The 26,156-nt window shown below is 51.4% G+C and overlaps 2 protein-coding genes across 2 annotated transcripts; one reads left to right on the top strand and one right to left on the bottom strand.

The window, feature by feature from the left end:
* Positions 1-1,373: 1,373 nt before the first annotated feature.
* On the top strand, positions 1,374-13,912 carry CSUI_005960 (uncharacterized protein). Its single transcript, XM_068066125.1, has 8 exons — positions 1,374-4,058; positions 4,757-4,877; positions 5,197-5,257; positions 5,756-5,830; positions 6,821-6,960; positions 7,386-7,467; positions 7,953-8,020; positions 8,674-13,912. The coding sequence occupies exons 1-8, from the start codon at positions 1,871-1,873 to the stop codon at positions 8,789-8,791; spliced, it is 2,853 nt and encodes a 950-aa protein (XP_067921897.1). The 5' UTR covers positions 1,374-1,870; the 3' UTR covers positions 8,792-13,912.
* Positions 13,913-14,460: 548 nt separating this feature from the next.
* Positions 14,461-26,071, bottom strand: CSUI_005959 (uncharacterized protein). The gene is made up of 5 exons (XM_068066124.1): positions 23,476-26,071; positions 21,044-22,811; positions 16,809-20,344; positions 16,100-16,158; positions 14,461-15,120 (listed from the first exon to the last, which is right to left on the bottom strand). Exons 1-5 carry the CDS (start codon positions 24,675-24,677, stop codon positions 14,933-14,935), a joined length of 6,753 nt encoding a protein of 2,250 aa, XP_067921896.1. The 5' UTR covers positions 24,678-26,071; the 3' UTR covers positions 14,461-14,932.
* Positions 26,072-26,156: the final 85 nt, after the last annotated feature.

Here is a 26,156-nt window from a genome sequence, read left to right as displayed (position 1 = left end):
CTCCCGACGTACCAACGTCATGAAAGCTCGACTCTTTGTCCCCTGCAGTCTTCAGAACGACGCCGCTAACGTTCAGCTCGGAGGAGCCGGTCAGCGATTCAAGTGGCAGTCCAGTTTCAACGGATCCCAAAAGAGCGAACTTCCAAGACGAAACACAAGCTGAAGCACGCTGTCTTCGGACTGACATGGCTCAGAGTAGACACAGAAAAGACGAGAGCTCCGACGGCCGGCATTGCTGAGACAGAATCCAGACGTTGCAGTACATTTGCAGTCACAGCCGAGAATCTCGTTTCCTGCGGGGGCGTGGTCCCTAAACAGGGAATCTCCTCCACGCGTCTCCGTCATGGCCGGGAAGCGGACCTTAGACACAGTAGTGAACTGAGTGTTGTATTGCCTCAAGCACGCTGCAGACCCGATCAGTAGCTGTTAGTGACCCGATGGCGGCGGCCAGAATCGCCATGGATGACAGGCTCCCTGCAGTATTCTCTTTGGACCGGGAGCGAAACCGGAAGCGAGAGAAAGGGACGCCCCTGCTGCTGTCCCTGCATTTCCTGAGCCGTTCACTGGTTCATATCTGGTCTCTCTCACAACGACAAAAAACGAAACACCAGTACCCGTGACGCGCACCGTCGCCGTCCACAGGCGGTGGCTCAAAATACAGCGCTTCCTTGCGACCCGTCACACGCCCGGCTACAGAGCGTCATAGCTGGCAGGCGTTACAGGGGTCTTAGTGGACGCACTGTAGTGCTATTCTGCGAACTGCTATATGGTGGTTCTCCGGCAGCGCCGGCGACATTGACAGCGTCCTGTAGGCGACTTTCATCCCAGCGCTCGGCTACGATCCAAACCACCCCAGTAAACTGAACGAAAGTGCCCAACAGTGCTAGAGTCCCAGAGTCGAGAGCCAGACGGGCTTCATAAGGGAAAGCGACTAACCCTGGTCACAAAGCGTTCGGCCTGCGCCCCGAATACAGTGCTATCAAGGTATTGTCAAAGGACACAATAATTGAGACCGGCGTGTCTTCTGGCCCAAGGAGTCGGGTGGCGTGACACGCAGTTTTGAGAGGTGCGCTCGAGCCCTTCCGTCTACGGTATTGGACTGTCAGCACATCGTGCCGAGAAGTAACAGATTCTTCGACTCGCATACAGGACATTGTAGACGTGGGGGACATGGAAGACAGTTCCTGGTGCGTCGATCCGTCTTTCCGGCAGGACAGACCATCCATGCCGAGACGGCTCCCGTGGTCGTGCCTAGAAACCGCAGGGGTGATCGTCACGGCGGCTCCCAGACCCGCATAATGGACGGCTACTCTTGCCGTCCAGGGCCCCGCCTCGGGTGCGACTTCGCACCGAGCATCTGCGGTTGATTTGCAGGGGGTCTAGCCCCAGCAGAAGCGCGTTTTTGCCGGAGAGACTAACCTGCTCTGTTTTCTAGGCTGATTTGCTTCTGCTAAACACGCAGTAGCCAGTTCTCCGCTTCGGCATGCTTCTGCACAGTTCCGCAGAAAGGTACCAGACAGCTCTGATTGGCATTGAATCTTGGGTTCTTTTCTCCGCCCCTAAATCTGGTGGCCTCCTTCTAGCGTTTCGCCGCAAACTGCGCGCCTCGCTGCCGGCAGCTGCTTTGTGTTTCTCTCCCGCCTGCCACTGTTTCCGGGATTCAGCCCTAAAGCCGCTCACCCGATTTCCGTCGCGAAGGGTCCCCACCTCTCCGTCGAGTGCCCTGGCAGCTGTCCTGCCAGCGTGGTTTACTCGCTAGACGGTGAGGACCGTATTTTCCGGTTGCCGGCAAATTAGACCACAGTAATTTGTAAGAGAACTTCTCCCTCTCCTTTATTCTTGTCCTCTTCGACCCTTCAGCCCGACGCTTATGGAGTCAAATCAGGAGGAACGCTGGTTTCTCCGTGCTACGACTGGGGGCCGGGCAACCGCTTCCAAAGCGTGCGGTTCATCCGAACCGTCCGGTTTTGCCCTGTCTCGTGCCGAGTTGCGGTTCCAGGCAACAACAGGGGACTCGGTTGCTCCATCGGGCTTTTCGGGAGGCTCTACTGATTATGCTGCCTCGAATTTAGGCTCCCTGGAATGTCCCGGCCGCACAGCCGTGGGGGGTGGAGCGGCCACTTTTTCCTCCTCGTCACCATCTCAAAGCTTTAGCCCTTGTTTTGCTGATCTGCCTCGACGGCATCATCCGTCAATCAAGAGTGCGCGACCGGGTATATCCACGACGCACCAGGTCTCAAGACACTCGGCTCTGCTCCGGATTCGGCGCTCAGATCGTGATAAGGCAGTTGCGTCTCGCCGGCGCCAGTTCATGCCTCTAAACGCCCCTCCTCTTCCACAGCCGATAATCCCTCTGATCGGTCAGCTTGACAGACTCTTACCACTCGCCTCGCTTCAGCAGGTCGGTGAAGTGAAAGTAGAACCAACATCTGCTCATCAGGAAGCGTTGCGCCTCTTGAAATTGATTCATGAGTTGATTGCTTGCTACCCCAACCTTCTTGAGGATGGCTCACCATTGCCAGGGCACTCTCACCTGGTCGGCGTGGCCTCGCCGCCTTGTGACAAGTCTTCATCCGTTTTGCTGTTAGTCCATCCAACGTGTGCTATTGTGTCCTCGGCAGTGGAGGGTGCAGTTTCACCTTTTGCCCCCGTCTCACTCGTCGAGTTTTGTCTGCGACTACTACAGCACGCTTGTGGTTGCATTGCTGCTGCGGTTGCTGCGCGGCCTCTTCCCCAAGAGGCTGTGCCAGTGTGGCTTCCTCTTCTTCTTTCGCTCCTCCAGACAGTTTTAACAAAGTCGTCTGTAGCAGTAGAAAGAAGTGAAGGCAAGGGGACAGTCATAGCCTTAGCTCGACAGGTTCGGCAGGAAGTACTTTTTGCCTTAGGCAATGTGGCAGCGGATTTTCAGGATACAGTATGTGGTGCGGGGGGGATATCATCTGCCGTGGACGCGATGCGACAGGCGCTTGTTGAGCTTGATGTGGGCTCAACAGCTCAGCCTACAGCCTCGAACGCTTCGTCCTACGCTCCGGCCTGGCCCTCAGCAACCTGCTTGCGTACAGCGGCATGGTTTCTGGCTAACCTCCTTCGACCGCCCTTGCACTTGCCTGCTGTCTTGAAGCCGATGTTAGCAGGGACAGCGGTCAGCTGCGGTGTTTTCGACAGGACTTCTGAAGGCGACGGGCCCATGTGCGCGTCTCCATCTGTGTCGTCGCGTCCCCTCGTTGGTGGGCTGCAAGTCCTTACAGAGCTATTACGGTCGGAGGTCGAGAAGCAACACGCAGCGCTTCGTTTGTCGGCGACTGATGATCGTCGGGCAGCTCTGGGTGAAGCCCTCTGGTGTCTTGTTCTTTTTCTAGAGTCAGTATTTTGTGCTCGTCCGTCTCTTCCGCCGCCTTGCCCTTCATCGCGGGTTGGGAGCGATGTTGCATGCGCTTTGGGGGGCGGTGGGGGACCGCGCTCGGACAGGATGACAGCGGACGTCGCTTCAAGTATAAGCGTACAAGGAAGTATGCAGGCCTCAAGGATTCCTACGCATTCGCCCTCTTGTTCAAAGAGTGACATAGAGGTGCAGAGCGCGGGTGATCGGAAATGTGGGACTACAGGGGAGTCCCAGGATGCTACCGCATTCGTCCTGACAGCTGCTGAAGCAGAGAATGCATCTGTTGAAGCTTTGAAAGAAACTTCTCCCGACCTTGTTCTTCTCCTCGTCCGCATTGTTTTTGAGGGATTCCAAGGTGTGCTTCTGCAGCGTGAGAGAGAGGCAGTACTCGGAAAAGGAGAGGGTTCTCCCGACGCACAGTTTAGCACAAACTTTTTCAAGGGAGCAGAGCACAACTCAGCGAATACCACGGTTCGTTCGACGCCGTTTTCAGGCCGTACACTAGCAGAGGATGGTAATATTGTGACCGAACAGACGAACAAGCAATTCCCCGAACATGGCGGGGACAATATCGACGCCACCACGGCGGACTTGCAGATTGACGGAGAGCGTGAGAGGCTGAAGAGATTCAACGGCAATGGGGCTGACATTCTCGTCCCTGCGTTGAAGTTACTGAGTGAGCAGTTCTCACCTAATTGTGAATGTCGCATGAATGTGAGCAACGTCTTACGCGCGCGTTGCGGTGTCTTGACTGAACGGCAGTTGTCAAGTAGGCTGACTAGAGCATCTTGTGTTTCTCAAACTGTAGACTGAGGCAGAACCCAGAGTAGATCGATGGCATGCGAATATAGTCACGTGCATTGGGTGGTGAAACGTTTCTTTAATCCATGTTTTCACTGCCACGCAGGGGAAGTGTGTGTGTTCAGAAAGTCTATAAGCCTGACGTTAGGGGGATCCGGAGTGCGATGACAAGTGTCGCTATTGGATCCGGCTCGACGTTGCGAAGACTCGCTGCGGCTTCTTCTGTTGTGGACGCGGTTACAAAGTTGTTCTGTTTTGCAGACGCCTATGTCTCGCGACTAAGCGAAGTTGCCAGGCATCCGTCCTTTTTTTTCGTTTTCTTGTCTTTCTGCTCAAGCTTTTGTTATGGCACTGCCATTCTTTTTTGTTTTCCTGTGTCTTTCACTCGTCGTCTGCGCGGGGGCTGACAGCGGCGAAAGGAAGGAAGTAATGACTGTATCTGGCAGAAGAGTTTGAAGGAATATTTTCTCTGTTAGTATGCAGTATACGAGGAATGCTTCTCTTGCGTTTTTTTTTCCTCGAGCCTTTCAGTCCTCTTCTACCTCTTTTTCTGTATGTTTCTTGGTTGTTCAGATCTCTTCTGTGCATGCTTACCACTGGCTGATACGTGGGCAGACGACATGATCTCAGCTGGAGGCGAGGATTTCCAGCGTCTGCTAGTCAAACTGTTGCAGCAGAAGGATGTGATGCACAGGTATAAGCCCGTACCGTTCTGCCTGGACTCCGGAGACTTGCAGCTCTTCGGTACTCTTCATTGCCCTCTAACGGTTACTTGCACCTCAGTCTTGAATTTTTCTTTACTGGGTCTTTATTGGGAGTCGATTCCTCGGGGTTTCCTGTATCTTTATTGTCCACCGTGGTGCGCAAAGGGAGTTTTGCGTGCAGCATTTACCCGCCGCAGTAATGCCGCCGCTTGTCTGGGATTCTAAACACCCTCTCGTTCTTCCCGTGCCTTTTCTGGTCGCTTATCGCGCGTCTGCCAGTGTATTTCTGCAACCTTGTTTCTTTTGCAGAGGTGTCTTGTGCGCTACCTTATCCTTCGTCGCTTGCATGGCGGCTGGAGCGTCACAGCGGGTAAATTTGATCTATTCTGAGAAAAGTTCATCGCCTCCCTCGGCTGTCCGGGTTCCACAGACAGTGTATCATTAATTCATGTTATCAAGCGGACGCAGATTGCGTCGGTCTTCAACAGTCTTTGTAAACTAGCTTGTTCGAATGTGGGGTTGGCACTACGAGTGAATAGTGAGCTCTCACATGGCACCAAATTCCAAGCCAAAGTGTTTCGCTTTCCTCCAGTCCTGCGTGCTCTACAACTGGTGGATGAGCAGCAGACATTGTCCAATATGACGTGTGAGTGGGATACGAGGGAGTCTTGTATTATCCCTCTTCGGTCCACGAAGTGCTTTTACTGCAAGTTTTACGCTGGTGTCGTCTGGACAGAAATCGTCACTCCCCCAATCTGCAGGGGGTACTTACGTTTCAACAATGCAAGACATGTAAAAAGGAGTGAGGAATCAACAGGGGGTGAGAACGATGTTCTGTCTTCTTATCGTCTCTTTCTTTTCCCCTCAGACGGATTACGTGGTCGCCTTGATCAAGCCTGCAGCGGAAATCCTGAATTCGGCCGAGCCGTATGATATACGCCGAGTAAGGGAAGACACATTGCTGGTGAAGGTTCCCTATCATAGTTCTCAGCAAGGAGACATACCTGTCTCCCTAAGAAATTCTCTTTTTCGTTCCAGCCGTCTTTTCCCGTCAGACCTGCCTACCCCTTATCTCTTTTCAGTTCAACCGGACGGCAATAGAGGTAGAGAGAAGTCAGTATTACATCCCTCGTACATGACAGGCATCATGATCATAAAGATCATAACTAGATCGTGTCTTGTAATAGAATCATGTGTCTGTTTTCTTTTGTCCCTTCTCTATTAGCTGCATGGAACTCAGAGCTAAACAGAAGTCTCCCCTCTACAGTCTGACGTCAGCTCACCTCCCCTTGATCCTTGGCAGTTCAAGAAGAGTATTTAGACCTCACATCAACCAGTTTCTTGAGGAGTTGCTCTCGATGAAGTCAGTGCATTCTTTGGAATTTCTCGTTTGTTTACTCGTTGCCGTATTGCTTTCTCTAAACTTCGTCACTTACCTTCAATCATTCGAGTCAGCTTTGGAAATAGATCTTTGATTAGTAGGTCTTTTCGCTTTCATTCCGGGGCAGCTTTACTTGGGCTTGTCACTTAGGTCTTGCAATGCCTGCGGTGCTGTTTTCTATGGGGCACTATGCTTTGCCTTATTATAGAGTAGCGCTAGAAGACTTGATGTGACGGAGTCACGGAACGGGTTGAGGTGGCACATCAGATGCTCGTGTGACTCGTCGTGGTGGTGCTCTGAGTAAACCTCTGTCTATCTCTTCTCTCGATATCTGTATGTATATCTGCATCTCGAGAGCTCTCTCACACCTTTTACACCCCTTCCTCGTTGTTGTTGTTGTTGTTGTTGATCCATGTATACTCTGGCTACTTACGTACGTCTTCTTACAGCAAGCTTATCGTGGATTACGTAAGTGTCGCGCAACCCTGCCGGGTAAGTAAGGGACGAGCTCGTACTTACCTTGGCGGATCCCATCGTTTCTTTTTCTTTCAGGAAGCTGCAGTGTACTTGTTACACATGGCGCTCAACCATGGAAAGCGACATCTGGACAAGGTGGTTGGAGCGGAACCCTCTGTCATCCAAGGCATGCTTGATATCCTCGAACAAAACAAATATGACCGCGCCTCCGTTATGTGAGTGACGGACGGTTTTTCTCCTCTCTTCGGTTAAGAGACGACGTACCTCTACCCCCCCCTGTCCAGATTGCCCTGTGCCTTTGATTCTAGCCAGACAGCGAAACACCCGCCCTCTTTCCTCGTATATTACGTGCGGTGTTTATTTCGTCACGGCTCACTCACCTCAAATACGTACGGTTCTATTCTCACTCAAAGGTAGCGCTCCAATATTTGTAGACGCACGCAGATGTATCTTCTCTTAGCTGCGATGTCATTCTAATTCTCTACTCACATCTGCCCCATGCTTCCTCTAGAAGAAGGGAGGGTACAAGTGTCGCAAGCAGGATAAGTGAGCAACTGGATATATGTGATATGTTTAAGATGAACACCTGCGAAGACGGAGAAGGTATTGAGGGTGTTTGTACGTTTTTTCTCTTGTGCAGGATCGCTCTCGACTTCCTACGTGGTGTGTTGGATGCGCGACCATCGAGCCGTATGGATGTGTACAGACGTGACGGCATAGCGGTAGGTACTGCCTCTTTATTGATACGGTCTCTGAGCGTTGTTGTTCTTGTACTGAGTGAGCGAGCTTTGCAAGGGGTGTACGGAAAGTCTGTTGCTGCTCACGATTGTTTTATTTCTGACTCTGGCGAACATATCACGTGGACGGGAAGAAAAAGATGCGGTTTTGCGAGTCTAGAGGGGAGTCAAAGAAAAGTATCCCTCGTGTGCGGCTCCTATAAGGAAAGAATACAGACACGCACCGTCCGAGTTGCATGCGGCATCTTATGAGCCGCGCTACTTGGTACCGGAAAAGCGCGCAGCTGAGTATCAATTTCCATCGGGATGTCCATGTGTACCTGCTTTCTGCATGCGACAAAGAGGAAGTAGAACCGAAGAGATACACAGAGTGGCTTTTGTCTCTTGTACGTGCCTTGCTTGCTTCAGTCAGTACATGTTGGGACACTGTCTTCCTCCCTTCGTCCTGTGTGCTCTATCATACTTTTCAGAAGATTGAGTCAGCACAGTTTCTTCATGACCCTGCAGTGGACGATCTGATTTCTTGGATGGTCTCCCAGTAAGTTTTTCGTACGCCGTAGCATGCGTTAGCGTCATAAGGGGGAACGGGGGGGCAGTCACTCTGTCTCTCTCCAGGCTTTCTAGGACAACTTATTCTTGTGGATGCGGGCTTTCGTTGATTCCTCCCTTCATTCTTTCAAGGCCTGAATACTGCACTCATGAGCTTCGCGGGATGCTTTGACGTCGGATACCCCTTCAACATCGTTCACGCTGAAGGAAGAGACTTCACGAGCGAGAGATCCGATTGTTATGCTTACACCGTGTTCGCTGCCGAGGGGTCGACGACTTGGTGTGGAACCCTATGAAGGCACCTCCGTTGACGCACAGGCTGTTGGGTTTCTTTGCTTTTCTCGATACTAATTTTGCCATAGCCCCGACGTGCATTGGAACTGAGATGTGGTGTGGCATGTGCAAGCAATCTGCTTCCTTTTTAAAAAGAGAAAGAGGACTTAGTTCTCCCCTCTTTCTCAGCTTCTCTTTTTCTTTCTCGTATCCCGGACGCCCTTCTGCCCGGCCTTGTACCGATCTATGCCTGTTTGGCCGGGTGCACCACCCGTCATACTGTGGGGTGACTGTCTATTTCGTTCTTTTTTAAGGCTAAAACTCTCTTTTCTTGCTCCAGGTTTACCTGTCCTGTGTTTTCTCATTCAGCTATTTCGATGATTTCAACGAGGCGGAGGAAGATGATGAGGAGGCCGTGGAGCGTGTCGCTGCACAGGATTTTCGGTTGGCGGGCCAGCTGAACGGTATTCTCGACTTCTCAACGTAGCAGGGCAGAGCACGGCGAATGCGCTAGCATCTGCCAGCGTACCGTAGATCCTGCTCTTCAGGGGACGGTTTTATATATTTAGTTGCTTATCTGTCTTTATTCTTTCTTGCCACACCTCCTTCCGGGTACACGTTCTAGTATACTAAGACGATTACTTGTATGTTCATGAGTTTTTTATATCACCCCTGGACTCCGGCCGCTTCTTAGTCGTTCCTTCGGCCTCCTCGTTCCAGCTAGTGTTTTTAACTTTGTTCCCCCGCTGGCATTCTTATGCTCTCCGCTGCTAACATCAGCCGCCTCTGCAGTTCCTGCCTCGGTGACGAGCCCCACTTTCCCCTGTCTTCGGCAGTGTCTAACTCCTCCGTGGACCCCCTGCCTTGGTGGATTCATCCCTGCCTACAGTCGGACTTGATCTCTTTTGTCGCGACGACTAAAAAATTGGCTGCAACGTCTGGGTCTCAGGCGAGGGGTCCGAGCATACCGGGGGGGGGACTCCCTGCAGCGCGCATCATGATGTCGTGCGCTCTTGAGATGCCCTGTGAAAGAGGAGTGTGTAGGGGAAAGAGGGGCGATGTGCAGATCTATCCGGGTGGATCCTGTGGTGTTCAGATGCGGTTCTTGTGTGCCCTGACGGGGAAGCCCATTGAAGAGAGCAGGTTGTGACGGGGAGCGAGGAACGAGGTGGACCAGAGAGCTCGGAGTGAGCTGAGCCGGGCCATGTAAGGGAGAGTAGGGGTAGAGGTAGAGAATGGGTCGGCTCCGTGGGAATCCAGGGGATTTGCCGCGACCCTCTGTATAGAGCGTTGTGAAGAAATCAGACGCAGAGAGAGCCAGAAATGTTGTTTCTTTGAGATAGACAACTGTTGTTTTCTCGCCATTGATTTCGAGGTCGGGGGCGAGAAAGTAGCCGCTGGGTGGGAGCGTTACGCCGATTGCGATTCTCCAACAGCTGGGAAGGATAGAACATGTCTCTCAGGGCCGGGCGGGCCACGAGTTTTCAAATATATCGAGTTCTCTTTTTCGTCGGTTTCTCTAATAAGTGTCCCCGAAGAATCTCGTTTTCCGGTACCGGCCTTAGATTACACTCGTGTTTCATTCAGAGGCCAGGGTTGTTTCTTTCCTTGTTTCTAGTTAACCTGCCCAGGTATTCCTAGCGGAACGACAACATTTTTCAGCGTGCTCCTTCCTCTTGCTGAGCACAGGCGTATTGTATGACACATCTGAAGTTAAGTAAGCTGGTAGGTGCGGGTGAAGTCGAGGTCGATTGATGGCAGTGCAAGAGGGACGATGTGGGGTTGTTGTCTGCTTATACGGTTCGTTGTCTCTGCCAGGCCTTCAGAGAGACGAAGATGCCGAGTCGGTTGACTGACGGAGGATTCGTGGTAGACCGGTTGCAAGTGCAGGGACCATTAGTTTTTCGAGGGAGCGTGTGATATCACACTGCCAGCTTGCGGCAGGTATTTCTCGCGCCTTTGTCCTTCCCTGCTCCGCCCACTTCCCCCAAGCACTCTAGAAGAGATTTGCTCGTCACTAATCCTGCTGTTTTGGTTCGAAGAGATGATCACTTCGTCTTCGGTCTTTTAGTAGGAGGTTGTTAGAAGCAGTCCAGAGAACGAGGGTGGAGGCGGGCTTAGGCGGTGTTGCGTCAGTCATCTGTCTGCATGTACGAACAGGCAATAACGTGCTGCACCCATAGTAAGGACAGAGAGGAGGCTCTGCTCCCAGCGGTAATTCGGTGACATTAGGCGTTCCTGCGGTTCAACCGGCAGAAACGACGGAAGGACGTGTGGAGGGCAGCGTGAGAGTCGGGCCGGCATTTTTAAGACGGGTATCAGATGTTCACAGGAAGAAGGGACGCGTGACCTGGTTAGCGATGGTTCGAGAGCCCGCACATTCTTTTTGGAGTGACCCGTACAGAATTGAGCCAAAGAGAAACACTTTCAGTGAGGGGTGGTAATGTGTTGTGATCATGCATGTCAGGTGACGCCTCTTTACAGCTCTTTTCGTGTGGATGATAGTGTGGTCAGGGGATCCTTTCTTCCGTCTCGTCACGGTAGATGGTCATGCTCTCTGTGACTAGACGACCACCGGTCACCGGCTCGTCCTTCTTGGCCGAAAAGCTCCGAGAGGCTAAACGTGCAGGACAGTTAGATCCAGTAGAAAGGATGACAGGGAGCTGACAAAACACCACGCTGGTACTGAGGTGAAGACATCGGTGGCCTGGAGTACACAATCGCCGGAGGCACTCCATCTAATGGAGATACTTGGTGAAGCTCATTTTCGAATGTATACTGTGGTTCGTAGCACGAGGCGGTTCAGGGGAGACTGCGTGCCTGGGAGCGAGGGAGAAATCTGGGACGTCTGAAAAGTAATTCTCTTGAATAGGGTGTGCGAGTGGCAAGGTTATTGACTGGCAATCTGTTGGTTCGAGATATCCAGCATTTTTGACAAAAAGGCGGATGGGTCGGCCCGGTGATACTTTTTGCACCGTGTGGCGCATCCATCCAGCCGACGGACACGTTCCAGTCCGCCGTGTCTTCTTTCTGTTTCTGATGGATTCGTAACGAACAGGTATGTTTTCTTTAGTAAGGGCAGGTGACGTGCTTTTCTTGTTGAACGTTTCCATGGGCAAGGGGGGAAAAAAGTTTCTCACGCCGAAGTGGCGGAAGTATCTTCTCAGCGACCGCGGTCTTGCTGCTACGACTCTGCATCGGTTGTATCCTATTCTACTATGTGCCATCGGCCTATTGCATTCAGGGTTCCCTCTCAGAGAACGGGTCGTGTTCACGGAGTGTATTAATCATTTTCCATGAATACAGTCGGTCTAGCTCTTGTTTGGTAACCATGAAGTGAGTTAGATACGACATCCTCCCCAATACTCCTCTTGGCATTCATCAGTGCATGTATTTGCCTTGTCAGACGGTCGACATAACTTTTTTGTCTGCTGTAGAGAAAGTGAAGGCAACAGCTCCTTTAGTATTGTGTATATGAAAAGCGCAGGATAGGGGTACTTGACGTGGGGTAGCATTGACACGAGGTGAGCAGTGGTAACTTCTTAGTGGTGTGCACATTCCCTTCTGGTTGTCGTACGACGCCTTGTCCCCTTGCATGCGCAGTTCGGGCTTTCACTGCGCAGACGGTCCCGTGCGAACAGAGACAGGAAAAGTTTGTCTTGTTCGTGTCGTTTTATAATCAGGATTGGGGAATGCACACCTGCTGCGTATGAAGAATATGTGGCGACTTGTTGTTCCGTTTGCCAGCAAATTGGCGCAAATGCTTATGTCGTGCATCCTCCCCAGGAGAGTAACGTCTCCGGAGGCACGGACACGCACGGATTTGTTCTCTGCTTTTCTTCGGTGACTGCCCTCGGGCCCCATTGTAGCTCCCCTCGTGTCAGTTGTGTGGTCGAAGGGATGTATCCTGTGCTTCGTCGATATTTTTAGATTTAGTGTTGGAGGTGCGGCCTTGTTCTCAGTATTTGGAGTTTAGGGTTTAGACCCTAGTTGTGGAGAGCAAAGAAGTCGAAGGAGGTGGTATGAAGTAATCAGCAGTAGAGTACATCCGCAGAGACTCTGCAGGCCTCTAGCTTGCCTGCAAGACTTGGGTTAAAGACACCCAGTGGTGTTGTTCGTACGGATGACTTGGACGCAAGGACGTCGTTTACGTCGAGGTAGGATACTTGAAGGCAGGGTTGTGTGATGCAGTCGCCAGGGTGAGGGGCTGTGGTTACAGGAAGAGTCGTTGCTCGTTTCTTGTGATACTGGTAGTGTGAGCCTGCCGATCTTTTCACTATTACTACTACTACTGCCGGTTCCATGTTCCCCGCGGAACGCGGATACAGGAAGGGCAGAAGGAATCTGGACTGATGGCCCGGCGGTGAGTGGAATCGGGCGCGCTGCGTTCCATGCAACACAGGCTTGTCGTCCGGTGTGCTTGTCGCATTTTGAGGTCGGGCGGTTCCACGGGTGTAGCTGTTCTTACGGCTCAAATGCGGTGCCTCTAGCTATGCCAGCGGCTGTACTTGCTCCTTTGAAAGCGTGTAATCTAGTGTAGCAGCGCGATCCCGGACGAACGGCTCAGGAGAGTCTGATATCTCGCGCAGCCGGAGCCACAAACATTCTTCGTGTTGCCGAACTTTACGTGTCCAGCCTGAGAGCTGTTATTAGTGTCACGCGTCGGATTTGGGAGGGGTGTGTGGTGCATCGGTAGATTTCTTTCTCCAGCTTGTTTCACTGCCAGACCTGACGGGCAGATTGCACGTGGAGGCACGGGAGGTGTACACCCGGAGCGAGAGTTTTCTCTGTTTTTTCTGGGCTGTAGTTGTAGGCGCTCGGCTACTTGGCCGCCCTCACACGGAGTAATGCAACTTTGTCTCCCTACTTACTGTGAGGACTGGCGATGCAGTTGAATATTAACTGACGTCCGGGTTGTCTCAGGATTCTAACAGTTGCAAATTTTTTCCGAGGTATAGCGGAACCTCTCTTCGGAAAACGCCGGTTTGGTCTTTTTTTTGATCATCTCCGAGCTGTTCAACAAAGGTTGAACCCGCGCACTTTGCTTCCGTGCTTCGAGCGTGCTGCTGTCTCCTGGTCTGGGATCTGTGCCGTCAGTTCCCGGGCATCTTTCTCTTCATTTTTGTCGCGGTTGCCTCGCTTCTTTGTTTGGAGTGCAAGCTGCAAGCGCCTTGCACTCCTCAGAGATGTCGTGTGTAAACAAATACGAAGGGATTCTCTCATCAGAACGGTGACGTTTTATACTTCCTGTCGTACACGACGGCTTTTCTAAAATTTTGAAACCGGGGAGTAAACTGCGACGTCTTGACAACAGACGCGTGCAAGTCAGGCATTAACGCCCCGGGTAAAGAAAAGCCCCAAAATACCGACAGGTTGCGACTGATTTTCGTGCAAGGAAACAAACAAACGTGCCTAAGCATCCCTGCAATCACGCGTGCCGCGACTGCTATGGCATTCTCTTTTGGTTTGAGGTTACGGCTTTTTCCGTGGACGTTGGGCAGATGACGTGTATGCAAAACTGGGAGCGAAACCTGGTGCGTGACGACGCCGACGTGCCGTTTCACGTCTCCGGTGACAAAGTCACATCTCTAATCCGCAGGTGATCAGCACGCTAAGCGGTCTTACAGTCAGGAAGTGGTTTATTTTGCCGCGCTGCGACAGGTTCTTGCCTAGGAGTAAGCTTTCTTGTAGGTAATGGCACACGCCCTTTCTTACCACGTGGTGAACTGAACCTGGTAGCCTGAAGATGCTGCGTTCTGACGCATTGACAAAGAAAGGGATAGGTGTATTCTACCCAGCAAGAGCTGCTGCATTCACAAGCGAACATGGGTGACGAAAAACAGGACAGCGTTCTGCCATCTGCCTTCTTCGTTCGTATGTAGCCTCGCTATCTGTGCCAGCACTGCTTTTCGAGAAAGAACACAGGAGCCTTAGCCTTCCCCGTTCTTTTTCAAAAAGCAGTATCGGAGGCCTGGGGGCGTTACCATAGGAGGACTACAAGCTCTGGTCAGCTTCCTCGCCTCTAACCAATACCTGTAGTTGAACAGCCGGCCTGCTGTGCGAGCCGTGAGCCATTCACCCACCGTTTGCTCGGACGAAAACCAGAACAACGGGAAGTCCTGCTTCCCGCGTGCGCGTTCGAGTATGGCGTTCCTTCAGCTCGCTGCTTCGAGAGTTTTTCACCGTTGCTGAGAAGCACGGGAACACGTCCTGGTCGTTTCACCTTCCATACAAAAAGAGTTCTTTCTTTAGAAGTGTGACGAAAACAACGTGCGGACCCGGGAACCAGGTTGGCTTCATTACACACATATGCAACCCACTCGAGAAGCTTCTTTCACAGCATCACTCGAGGGCGTTCTTCCGTGGTTCGACATAAAAAAACCCGCAGCCGTGGAAGGACATCGTGGCTCTATAATCATTGCAGAAATTGTTCTTGTCTGTGCGGAAGCACCGGAGCATGAAAACCTATACGACGCTACGTTACAGTGTCTGTACTCGCTCGTAATGACGGCGTGTGCCTCCAACACTTTGGTCTAAAGCAACGCACAAAAGAATCCCCGAAGCGGGATGGCCGTGCCGCTAAAAAGGGACCAAAAGACGAGTGCTTTCGGTGGAATTACCGGCAACTCTACTTCCGACCTTTTGTCTTGATGAACTCCGGGTCTTGCTGTCCTGCTGACCCCCGGCCGGAGCTTCGTGTCGCCTTTTTGTCTCCTCCATCTCCGTGTCGCGTGCGTGACGGCCAGCAGCAAGTGGATAACGCTTTAGTGAGGAACTCCACAGCTGCACGGGCGAACCAGACCCGCGGCTTCGTTCCTATGAGAGAATCAGAAAGCGTGTCTCAGTGGCTGGGCTGGCCTGGTTGTAGACCCGGGAGAGCGGGCCGACTAGGCGGATAGGCGCACTTCCGCACAAATGAATAGCATCTCTATGTAGAGATTCGTTCGAAGAGTGCTGAGCTGACGACTGAATGCTCGAAGACAGATACATACGCGGAGTCCTTTATCTTCGATCCGAGAAACCTCACCGGTGAACGGACAGCATGCCTAACAACAGCATCAGGTTGCTTCTGTATGGATTGCTGGAGGAAGCAAACCGGCAGCCTTGTCCTGGCACCAAGGAAGTCCAGGATTCCGGTGCAACTTCCCAACCCAAATGACCAAGCAGATGCAATACGGACTCCGTGGTTTGCATCACGAACTGCGTGGTTTCCGGCGGACTACGGCTAAAGTCCTGCAGCACTCTAGCTTCATGCTCAGCGGCAACTATCGGCTGGGGGGTGACGCCGACGCCAGCCAGCGAGATTTTACTCTATGGGAATCCATGGTGAGAAGAGGACATAAAAAACAAGACTCGAGCTGAACAAAGAAGCACGAACGCCTAAGGCCAAGAAGAACGTACGGCCATGGAAACGTGAGAGAAGTGTGACAACGGCACTCGCTCCCGCTGCAGTTTCCAGCCTTGTGGAAGGAGTAAACAGGGAAGCCGAATTGACTTTGACTGCTGTACGGGATAAGAAACAGCCATTCAGGTACACCCACATGAGTCCTAAACCGTATTTGTATGAATAATGGCATAGTGGCAATCGTCTTGTGTTTAGCAGACCGAAGGCCTTCGCGGTCTTCAAGTAATTTGACAGTGTTAAGTTAATGTGAGACAACAGCCAAATTGGTGAAATGACCCGCTTCTCGACGGAATCCTTATTCTGTTATGACAGACCTTCCCAAACTCGGCATACCTCGACACGAGTCTTGCGTGACGACGCACCATCCAGTCGCTTCTTCTTGAAGCTTACCTGCTAGGAAAGCACAGTGGGAGCCGGTTTGTGTGATGGCAAAGGCCACATTAGGGTTCCTAAGGCAGGAAGAGACACAGCAAGAAAGAGTAGACAAGAGTACGGATGAGGCCACACACACATCGTCTCTACACTGACTGGTCTTAACGAGAACTTCCCTGTCCTTCTTTTTGGACACGTCTGGACATGCTGCGAGCGCAGCAACTACGATGGCTGACATCCGAGCAATTGAATTCGATCAGCGAAGCAGGCAGTGCGGGACAAGGGTCAGTCGGGGATGGCTGTGACGCTAGGGCCCTGTGGGTAAGAAGCTCTCGACAATGCTGCGACGTCCTCCGAAGACGTATCATTCCCAACGTCATACCGCCGATAGTTGCTGTGCTGGTGGGTGGAGTCGGTGGAGGCTCTACGTGTAACAAGATACGCCTACTGCTTCCCACTTAGCCTGCCCTGGGAAAACACATCTTAGTTGCTTGTTTAGTAGCGGCTTAATGACAACCGAACACGGCAGTTCCATGTTTCACATGGAAGGCGCTGCGGGAAAGCGGCCTGGAAGGACAATGGTGAGACGGATGATACTTGGCGAAAAGGCTTTTTTTTGCCTTCGTGTCTGTCTGCGCCATCTCACACGCTGTATTCTCGGCAACCGCACCGTTGTGTTTTCTACACATATATCCCCCTTAGTGTTCTCTAAAGTGATCAGCCTCACCTGCAGCAAGCAAAGATATCGACACCCTTGAAATCGCTGATAGGATCATCCATAGACATAACAATGAGAACTGGTACGGGTACGTTGTCGAGCCGGGCTCCCCCGGCAGCAGCCTCCTCATATAGATCGGTAACACCATTTGGAAACCTGGGTCGGACTTCCCACCCGGCGTAACCAGCAGCTCGTCTACGATCTCCTCCCATGACATACACTTCGCGTTCTCCATGACTCATGTCTTCATGCAATTGCCCTGGTGATCCGTTTACCTCTTCTCGCTTAGCCGAGCTTTTGTGTACGTCTTTCCTCGCTTTCTTACTCTCGCTGCGTCTGCCCGGGACATCGAAGACACTGGAAACTGTGTAGCCCGCCTGGCCACCTTCTTGCCATGAAAGTGCGGCGTTCTTCGGCTGTTGTTTTCTGCCTTGTTCTTCAAGCGTAGAACCCGTCCTTGAAACTCCGCGGATTGCCGGGTAGGTCTTGCCGGGCACCCAGCCTATACGGAAACAGTGCCTGGAGAGCCAGCAATCGAGCTCGTAGCTGTTTCGACAAGCCGCTAAGGGTCGCGTTACACCTGCTCCTGGCGTGTGACAGAACAACCTGTTGGGGATCTTACTCAGAAAAACCTGTGGTACAAAGCCGTCTCCGACTCTTCGTTCCCCGCAGGCGCCTTCTGTTGCGAGTCGCCTCTCCTCACCGTGCGAGGGCAGCGAGTTTGTCAGAGCACCAGAAACAGGGAAGTCAGTCTTCAAAGGAGAGTCACCCACCAGAAGACTTCGTACGTACTCAGCTATCCAGCGCTGGACAGCACAAGGACAGCATAGCCACACGGGAAACTGAGGCGAACACCTTCTGAAAGCAAAATTATCTATCTCGCCTCTTCCAGGCGAGCCCCGTACTTCAGCTCGCCTCTCACGCGGCGGCCGGAAGGACAGCTGTTGCTCATATGGAAAATCTTCTAGCTTCGTGCCAAATCCGTTGTTAGTACAGACATTTCCCTGAGGAGACGAGTCTTTATCCGTTTTTGTTTCTTTCTCCTGATCGGCGGAAGCTCTGTCCGAAGAAGACAGGACATCTTGCAGCCTTGTTTCTTTCACCGTTTGCGGACAAGATAGCAAGCTCTTTTCTTCCGAAACAGAAGATGCTTTTTCGCCTAACACTTCTCCGCGGGTCTCCAGTCCGCGTTGATTCTCCCTCCCCTCCTCCGTCGCATGCTCTATCTCCCTCTCTAGACCAGCAGTCTCGTCTTTTGAATCGACTCGGCACCTTCCTCGAACGTAGCCCTCCCGTTCCACATTTCCCCGGTTGATATGTTTGTGGAGACCCTGGATTTCCAGCTCCTCAGCACCGAGTTTGTCATCACTTGCCCCAGAATGTCTTGGGGTCTCGGGTCCACAGGCTGAGGTCTCCTTTTCCCCTGGCATCTCTGCGAATCCAGGAGCCTTCTTTGTGTCTTCTCCAGAGCCTGCCATCTCATTGGGCAGCTCGTCTCCGTCGGCACGGCTCAGAGTCGTCCTCGAACTCCAGTTCTCTGAAAGCGCGCTGGAAACCGCTTGCATCCAAGGTATGAGGGACTGCGAACAGAGAGTCTCGAAGTTCAGACGATCAAACAAGCCATTGAATACAAGGTTTCTTCTTCTACTACATCTATGCATTTCCAGTAAGGGACATACACAAACAGCTGCTCTAATGACTGCCCCTATATCCTCCTCCACTGCCGCAGGACTGTTGATCCTTCCGTGCCCTCCCACTGCAACCAGTCTTGCGGATGTCTCGAAATTCATCTCGGCCAATGGATGCGACGGCTGCGTATGTGCTGTGCCATCTACACAACCCTCTGCTCGTCCTCTTTGAGCCGTGGATTGTGAGGCACCTCCACCAGGGAGAAACGGCATCACCGTATGAAGGTCACGAGTATTTTCGTTGCTACACGTGACGGCTTTTTCTGTCGCCTGGTGAAACGCCCGTCCTAGGCCCCACAGAGCTCCAAAATAACTCAGGGCAGTCGACCCTGCTTGGGAAAGCACGGTGCTCGACGTCAGGGAAGAGGAGGAGACTCCTGGAGACCCTCTTTCCCCGTTCGGTCGCAGTCCTGTGTCCTCATTGTCTTCGGACTGAGTACTGCCACGTGTAGAAACGGGAGGATTAGGAGACACCGAGGAGGAGTGCAGGCGAGAGGGCAGAACATGGGGGAAAGGAAGCCCCGGAGTCCTTTGAAGATATGAAGAAGATCCACATGAACTGTATCGGCTTGCTTGTCCTGTACTTCCGCTGCTTCGCAGAGTCCGCCGACTGGAGCCTTGAACAGTCCCTTGGACACGAATATGGCTTTGATCGGTAATCTCTCGCCCAGCCACAGCCTCGCTGACCCCGTGCACGCCATGCAATGGAGGACGAATGTCGTCTCTCCTGTCACTGTCGAAGGTTCCCTGATTTCCTTCAAGGTGCCCATTATGCTCCTTTCCCCCTCCCCCTTCGTCTCTTCCGCGAGAGAAACAAGGCAGTTCTCCTTCTCCGCCTTCGCTACGGGGGACTCCCTCCAGTTGATTCAACTGCTCAGAGAGATGTATTCTCTCTTGACAGCCTTGGATCTCTCTCTCTCCTGACTCCTCTCTCGATTGTCCAGTGAAATAGTCCTTGTTTCTGTCCTCTCCTCTTCTCCTCTCATTCGCACAACCCCCACCTCCTAGTAAACTGTCGTTCTGTTCTTCAGCACGTTTCTTGCCTGCCGTCGTTATCTTGTCTTCTTTTAGTGAAGCACCCCTGTCCGTCTGCTGCACTGGAGCCATATCCCCTTCCTCTCTATTCCCGATTTCCTCTGTTGCTGGGTTCTCTACCGCGTCGCTATCTCCTCTCGAAAGTACCCGCGTCTCGGGGTTCTTCGTGGTCGCTCTTATTCTGCTTCCCCAGCTAGCGGTCTCATCCATCTCAGGTAGCAAGTCATCTATCGACTTTTCTCGGAGAACATCAGACTTCGCTCGTACCAAACTTACGCCTGTATCGGAGGTCTTCTCTATCCGTTCTCCGCGGTTCTTCGTCTTAAGATCTGACTTGCCTATCGACTTTTGATTCCTTTCCTTTTTGTCGCGAAGTTGAATCTCATTACCATCCCCTTCTGTCGTCTTTTGGCCTAGGTTGCTTTTGCTTGTTCGGAGAAAGTTTCCTCTCCACAAATTCCTCTTCCCCCTCTTTTCCCTCTCAGCTTCCTCTTTCCTATGGATGCACGCTGTCAGAGAAGTTAGACAAGACAAGGGAGAATTTCCTTGACAACAGCCACAGCATGCAGGCGGGCATAGGGTGGGCTGAAGCCTAATGAGGGGAGGAGGACACAAGCCCTGAGAAGGTCCCAGTCCATAAGTACTTTCGTAACCCCGGGGATTGACAAGAGGCGAAGTTGGATTTGAAAGTAAAGGCGGAGAAGATGACGGCCGAGCAGGAGAAGGAGCAAGAAGACGGAGAAGAGTATTGGCACCTACCGATAACCCAATAGCCGCTTTGGGTAGATGCGGACAAAGGCTGTGCACATAGGATATCACGAGCTGCGAAACGAACATGCAGCAAACAAAGGAAACACCCGAGTTAGTAGTCTCCACAGCTTTTCACTCAACTTTCTTTTTCTTCTCAGACTACGCCACCTCAAACAGAAAACAAAAGCCCTCGGCTCCTTAAAAGAACACAAAAATGCTAAACGAAGGGAAGGAGAGCACCTACGGGCAAGGAAAGTGAAACTCTACCAACTGAGTGACGGCAGCCACAACTACCGGAGGCGGTATGCTGGTTTCTTATGTCGGTCAACGGGAAGAATATGACTAGCGTATCCGTCAGTAAGCGAGAAAATTACAGAGGAGTAGACGGAAGAGCCACGCAAGGCTCGCACGATCTTCGCGCCTTGGAAGACGAAAGGCTGTTAACAAGCCAACACAAGCATACGATATACACGTCTTACAGATCGAAGTGGAGAAGCACAGGAAACCGTCGCAACCTACGACAGAAGCCCTGCCGTAGTTGGCAGTTCACTTGTTTAGGGCGAGGAACTCCAGCTGTATCTATATTTTGGTGCTTGAAACGAAACTGCATGCAACTCCAAAAAGGGAACAGATGAACACACAAAAAAAGGAGAATTCCTGAACAGTCGGCGAAACCGCACTGTCCATACAGACAGAAACTCCCATGGACCCTATGGTCGCAAGAACTATCTTCATTAATATCGTTTCTTTACTGAGGTACGAATGTCCTACCCGTAGCTCTTCTGCTGGGTCTTCTGCTAAGGCACCACTGCCGCACATGAGCAACGGAGATGTCCCGAGGAGACTATCCCCCCGGTCTTCTCCTTCTGATGAGAAATCTGCTGCTTGGAGCTCTCGGTTTTTGCCAACCTCGCCCTCCTCGGCATTCTTCTCTCGGTTCTCTCCAGCTGTATTCCCTGTACCAAAATGGTGAGATGCTTTTGAGGCTTGGACAGTTTCTTTCTCCCTCATTGGGGGCTCCCCTTCTGTTATATCATCGTTCTGCTCTCTTTTTCCGTCCTTGTCTCTACTGTCTAGAGACAGATTGGACCTCGCCCTTTCCACTAGACGTGAACTGTCTTCCTCTTTCTCAGATCTGTGGCTTTTCGTTTGTTCATGGACTTTGCCCCCCCCCTCACTTTCCCCAGGTGGAAGCAACTGAACAGATGCAGATGCATAATGCGCACTGAGACGAAGAACACAGCACACAAACCCTGCACGAATAGCAGCATCGACAATCGACGCACTCTGGACAGAACACACAGGTTCACAATCCTGTTCGGAAGCGTTGTCTAGCTCACTTGTCTTTATGTTACTCCTTCCCTTCTGAGACGTGCTCAGACTGTGTTCATCACGTCTTCTTAACCTCTCACGGATGTCTGACATCTTACTCCGCTCGTTGCTGAAGTTATTATCATTCCCTGCCGATTCCTTGGTCTCTGCTGTTGCTCCCTTTTCGAAGAACGCGGGATAAGTATCGCTTGAACCTCCGAGTCCCATCAAGAATTCATCTCCGACAATGAAGAGAAGCCCACGAAAATGAATGTAGGGACTATACTCTCCAACATCACCTGCAGATGACTCGACGGTAGTTTCGGGGGCGGGAGAGGAGAGCTGACGATGTTGTTCTCCTCCCTGCGTCCCTTTAGGTGCTTCTCTACGACCAGGCCATAGGCCTCCTGCTTCCGGGGAGAGGTAACTCTTCGAGTCGACAATACCGCGACCGTAAGCCCTCTTAGGAAACTCCTGGGTGCTCGTAGAAGACAGAAGAGCTTCTGAGGAGCGCTCAGAGTCTCTAGCTGTCCATGGTCGCGGACTCGGAGAAGGTCCGCCACCGTTGCGCTTCTGACTTGTTGGTAGAGCAGCAGATGAGGACGTACGGGGGGCGTCCAGAGGGATTCTTGTATCCCCTGGCCTCGACCGTTGCATGGTCTGAGAGAGTCGCATCTCAGCCTCTCGTTTCCGACGCACTGCAGATGCCGCGGCAATAGGAAGAGTCGGAAGGACAAACCAATCGATCACAGACACTGCACCTGTTAGAGGATGCTGGAGAAGTTGCCTGTGAGGTTTCAAGAGTGGTCGTCGAGGGAGATTCGCAAAAAGACCTAGTCGGCGGAGTACATGCGCGATGTACCGAAGTACAGAAAGAAAAAGACGCGAAGAGACTGCGTCAGAGGAAGGTAATGAGCGATCTTCTGGGGGAGTTGAGCGATGGCGATGCGGACAGAGAAGAGGCGGGATCTGGTAGACGATCCATAGAAGGCATCGGAGACACACCCTAGAAAAGAAAGAAGTATAGCTACATAGTGACGAGAGTATATTCGTGCTATGCCACTTTCCTTTTAGAGATCCCAATGCCTTTTCTTCTCCACGAGACACAGCGGTCTCTCTGGCCTTGACAGGGGCGGGCACCTGCGTGCTTAAGAAGAGAAAGAGATGCTGAAGCGGAGTAGCAAAAATGAAGAAAGGAGGACGATACGATCTCCGGGGAAACTCACACCTGAAAAGCAAGAGAACATCATCTCTCGAACGGAGCTATAGGGCAAGTCAAGTAGATCCAGGTCTTTACCGCGGCTGGCTTGTCCAGTCTATTCATAGGTGTGTGAATACAGTGCGGTAGACACAGGACGACTCCTAGACACCAGCTCCACAACCACCTCTTCACTTCTGCCATAGAGACCGACTAAATTCGCTATAACATAGCTATATACGGAGAAACGTCTTCACCTACGAGCATATCCTGTTCTCGATATAACGCAGCCGCAACATAGGTCGTGCGTATACGTATCTATACGTACACTGTCTGGACCCGTGAACACGCGTCTCCGACAGAGACAAGAGACGTCAGCAACGGTAGCAAGACTGGACAGACGGAGAGTCTGATGAACGTGCAATCTAGCTCAGTCGCTAGACATAAGGATTGTAGGGGTATACACGAGATCTTCACAGACAAAATGAAGAGACAAACTTTCCTATCTTGTCGTTAAGAGCAGTCCCTCGGTTACACACTGCCGGAAATAGACCGAGACATTCAGGATCGTAAATGCATTAAAAAGGAATAAACCGAGTCTCACACTGTTGCTCCCACCGGACAGCTAGATGTTCTACAGAGATGTGTCGACTGTCTCTATGGCTGTCCCTCATCTCCCCGTCGAAGATCTTACTGTTGTAGGGTAGCTCGCATGAAAGTTCCAGAGAAGTAGAGGTTGACTCTTGACATGTTCGTGAGATCCAAATACGCCCAAGCACAGACCCCGAGAGTAGCTGCCAGGGCGCAGAGACAGCGAAGGGAAACCCACGAATAGAAGAAGGAGAAGAGAGAACAAGGAATGCTCCAAATGATGCTAAGGAAACTGCGTGCAATGCATGCAGTTGCAGAGGAGACGAAACCCAAGACCTTCAAACAAAGAAAAGATAAGGAAGAGACACTCCACACCCATGAGAAAGATGGATGAAAGAAGAAAGAAAACGGTGAGGACAGATTGAGATAGGAAAAGATATCATAGGAAGGAAGTCCGATAGACGACAAAAGAATGGACAAGTCTGATCTTTCTGGGACGGGAGAAGAAGAGGTTCTAGCTATTTCATCCGCCTTATCGGGTGCAGAAGAAGCCCATTCCTGTTCCCCGCTTCGGACAGCTGAGGAAAAGAAAGAGACGAATGAAGACAAGAAACTCCTCTGTTTCTCTCTCTCAAAGTTATCACCCCCTGCAGCATCCGCTGTATTAGCCTCATGGATGGTAGGCCATAGAATAGATGAAAGATGACCGAAAGAAGATTGCAAAGAAGATGAGGAAGGAGACGTGTGGTGTTGTTGTGAAGAAGAAGATGAAGTAACGACAGAAGAGAGTGGAGAAAACGAAGCCGAGAAAGATGATGCTAAGAGAGATGGGAGAGAGGAGAAGAGGGAAGGCGAAGGAAGAAAATCGAGAGAGAATGAAGAAGAAGAGGTTTCTTCTCCCATGGTATCACGGTCACCTTGTGTGTAGAGAGGAGAACAACAGGAGAAACACACAAGGAAACAAAGAAGATGAAGAGCGACAAAAGAGGAAGAAAAAGGAAGACACCGCACTCGACTGCTAGTGAAAATGCGCGGAGATCGACGTGAACTAGAAGAAGACGACTCAAGATGATACGGAGAAAGAACGGAGAGAAACTCTTGATGAGAAGCCTTCTTTGCCCCCTTCCTCCTCAAGAAACTTTTTTTCTCTCTCTCTTGTTCTTTAATGACAACCTCGTCATCGTCGTCGTCTTCCTCTTCTTCTCTTTGGTCTTCTGTCGCACAATGCAGATGTTCAGCCCTAAGTGGAGATGGAGGGGAAGAATCTCCCCGACCACCATTTCTCTCTTCTCTTTTCTTTCCCATTGGATGTCTCTTCTCTTTCCTAGACTAGGGGAACTTCTCCTCTTGTTCCTTCCTCAAGACAAGACCAGGAGAAGTCAGCGGAGAAAACATGAGACGGAGAGAACCAATCTCGAAGAAGGTTCCCTAGTCTTTCTTGGAGAATCTACAGTACCTCAGGAATTCTTCACTTCTCTCTCACTTAGGAAGAAGGAGAAGAGAAAACTTCTCCCCGCATGTATAAAGAGGACAAGGATTCCTGATGGCTCTCTCTTCATATGACCTTGGAAACCTTCAAGCCTGAAATACGGGTCCACATAGAACTCTCTCCGTCTTGCTTGCCCTCAAGTCTTTCATGGACAGCTAGTTTGCAACGCTGCTTAACGTAACAAGAAAAGATATCCCTCTGTGTGCTTGTGTAAAGTTTGAGACTTCGTTCTTACGATACGAAGTTACAGCCAAGGGAAAGAAGGTTTACGAGATGAACGGGGGAGACACGCCAAGAAATGAAGAAAGAGAAGAATCACTCATATACATCTTTTTACCCTCCAGACCACCGTGTGATGTAACGGGCCAGTAAAGTGACGGAGAGAGATTGTGAGACAGAAGGAAAGAAGGAGCTTGAGAGAGGCGAAAAGACTAAGTTGTAACGAAAACGATGGAGGAAACAATGGCACGTTGTTACGAGGGTGGAGGAGAGAAGAAGAACGGCTGTTCTGAAACAAGGATCGGCGGGGGAGGTTCAAAAGTCTTTGTAGTGTAGCTCAGCCGACCTAAGTCACGGAACGGCCACGACAAGGAAACGAATGAAGCGGTGAACGCATCCAAAACGAAGGAGGGGACGGAGTCTCTTTTGGAAGAGAAGGTGTGGAGTAAACAGCGAAGAAAAAGAAAGTGAAAGACAGATGTTCTGTACGATGGAGTGAGAAAGAAGAAATCTACGGAGAAGACAGATTCTCCTTCCACCCACCCTAGCTTCTCACCGGTAAGATTGAAAACAAGGAAGAGAAGGAGAAAGAAAAGACGAGGAGCAACACATCAGGGGAATGGATAACGAGGTAGATCGGCGGGGATTCCCGGCCCTCCTGGAACTTCTTCTACTGTACAGATAGACACTGGAGGCGTGTTTTCTTCTCGTCTCAGCAAAAGATTTGAAAACACAAGATGCTAGCTGACAGAAGCTGACAGAAATCACATGGAGACAAGGAACTCACCGAGGGACATAAAAGGCAGAGGACCCGTACCAAGTCTCAAAGCACACGCGCACTCACAGTGGACCTCTTCCCTGAAGAGAAAACGAGGAGCGTAGAAAAGAGAGAAAAAACACCAGCTATCAAACACCTGTGAATGACATCCTTGTCTCAGACCGCTTTCAGCGTGATGTAAAGAACGAGAGAGTTTTCTTCGTCCAGTCCGAGTATTTCTTCTTAAAAGCTCCCGAAATCTCGTGCAGCGAAGCCAAGTAACTGCATGCAGCCGGAGCACACATGCGAAAAAACAAGC

The sequence above is a fragment of the Cystoisospora suis genome, assembly GCF_002600585.1.
Source record: "Cystoisospora suis strain Wien I chromosome Unknown contig_2965, whole genome shotgun sequence".
NCBI classification, from domain to species: Eukaryota; Apicomplexa; class Conoidasida; order Eucoccidiorida; family Sarcocystidae; genus Cystoisospora; species Cystoisospora suis.
This window is presented reverse-complemented; position numbering and strand designations above follow the sequence as displayed.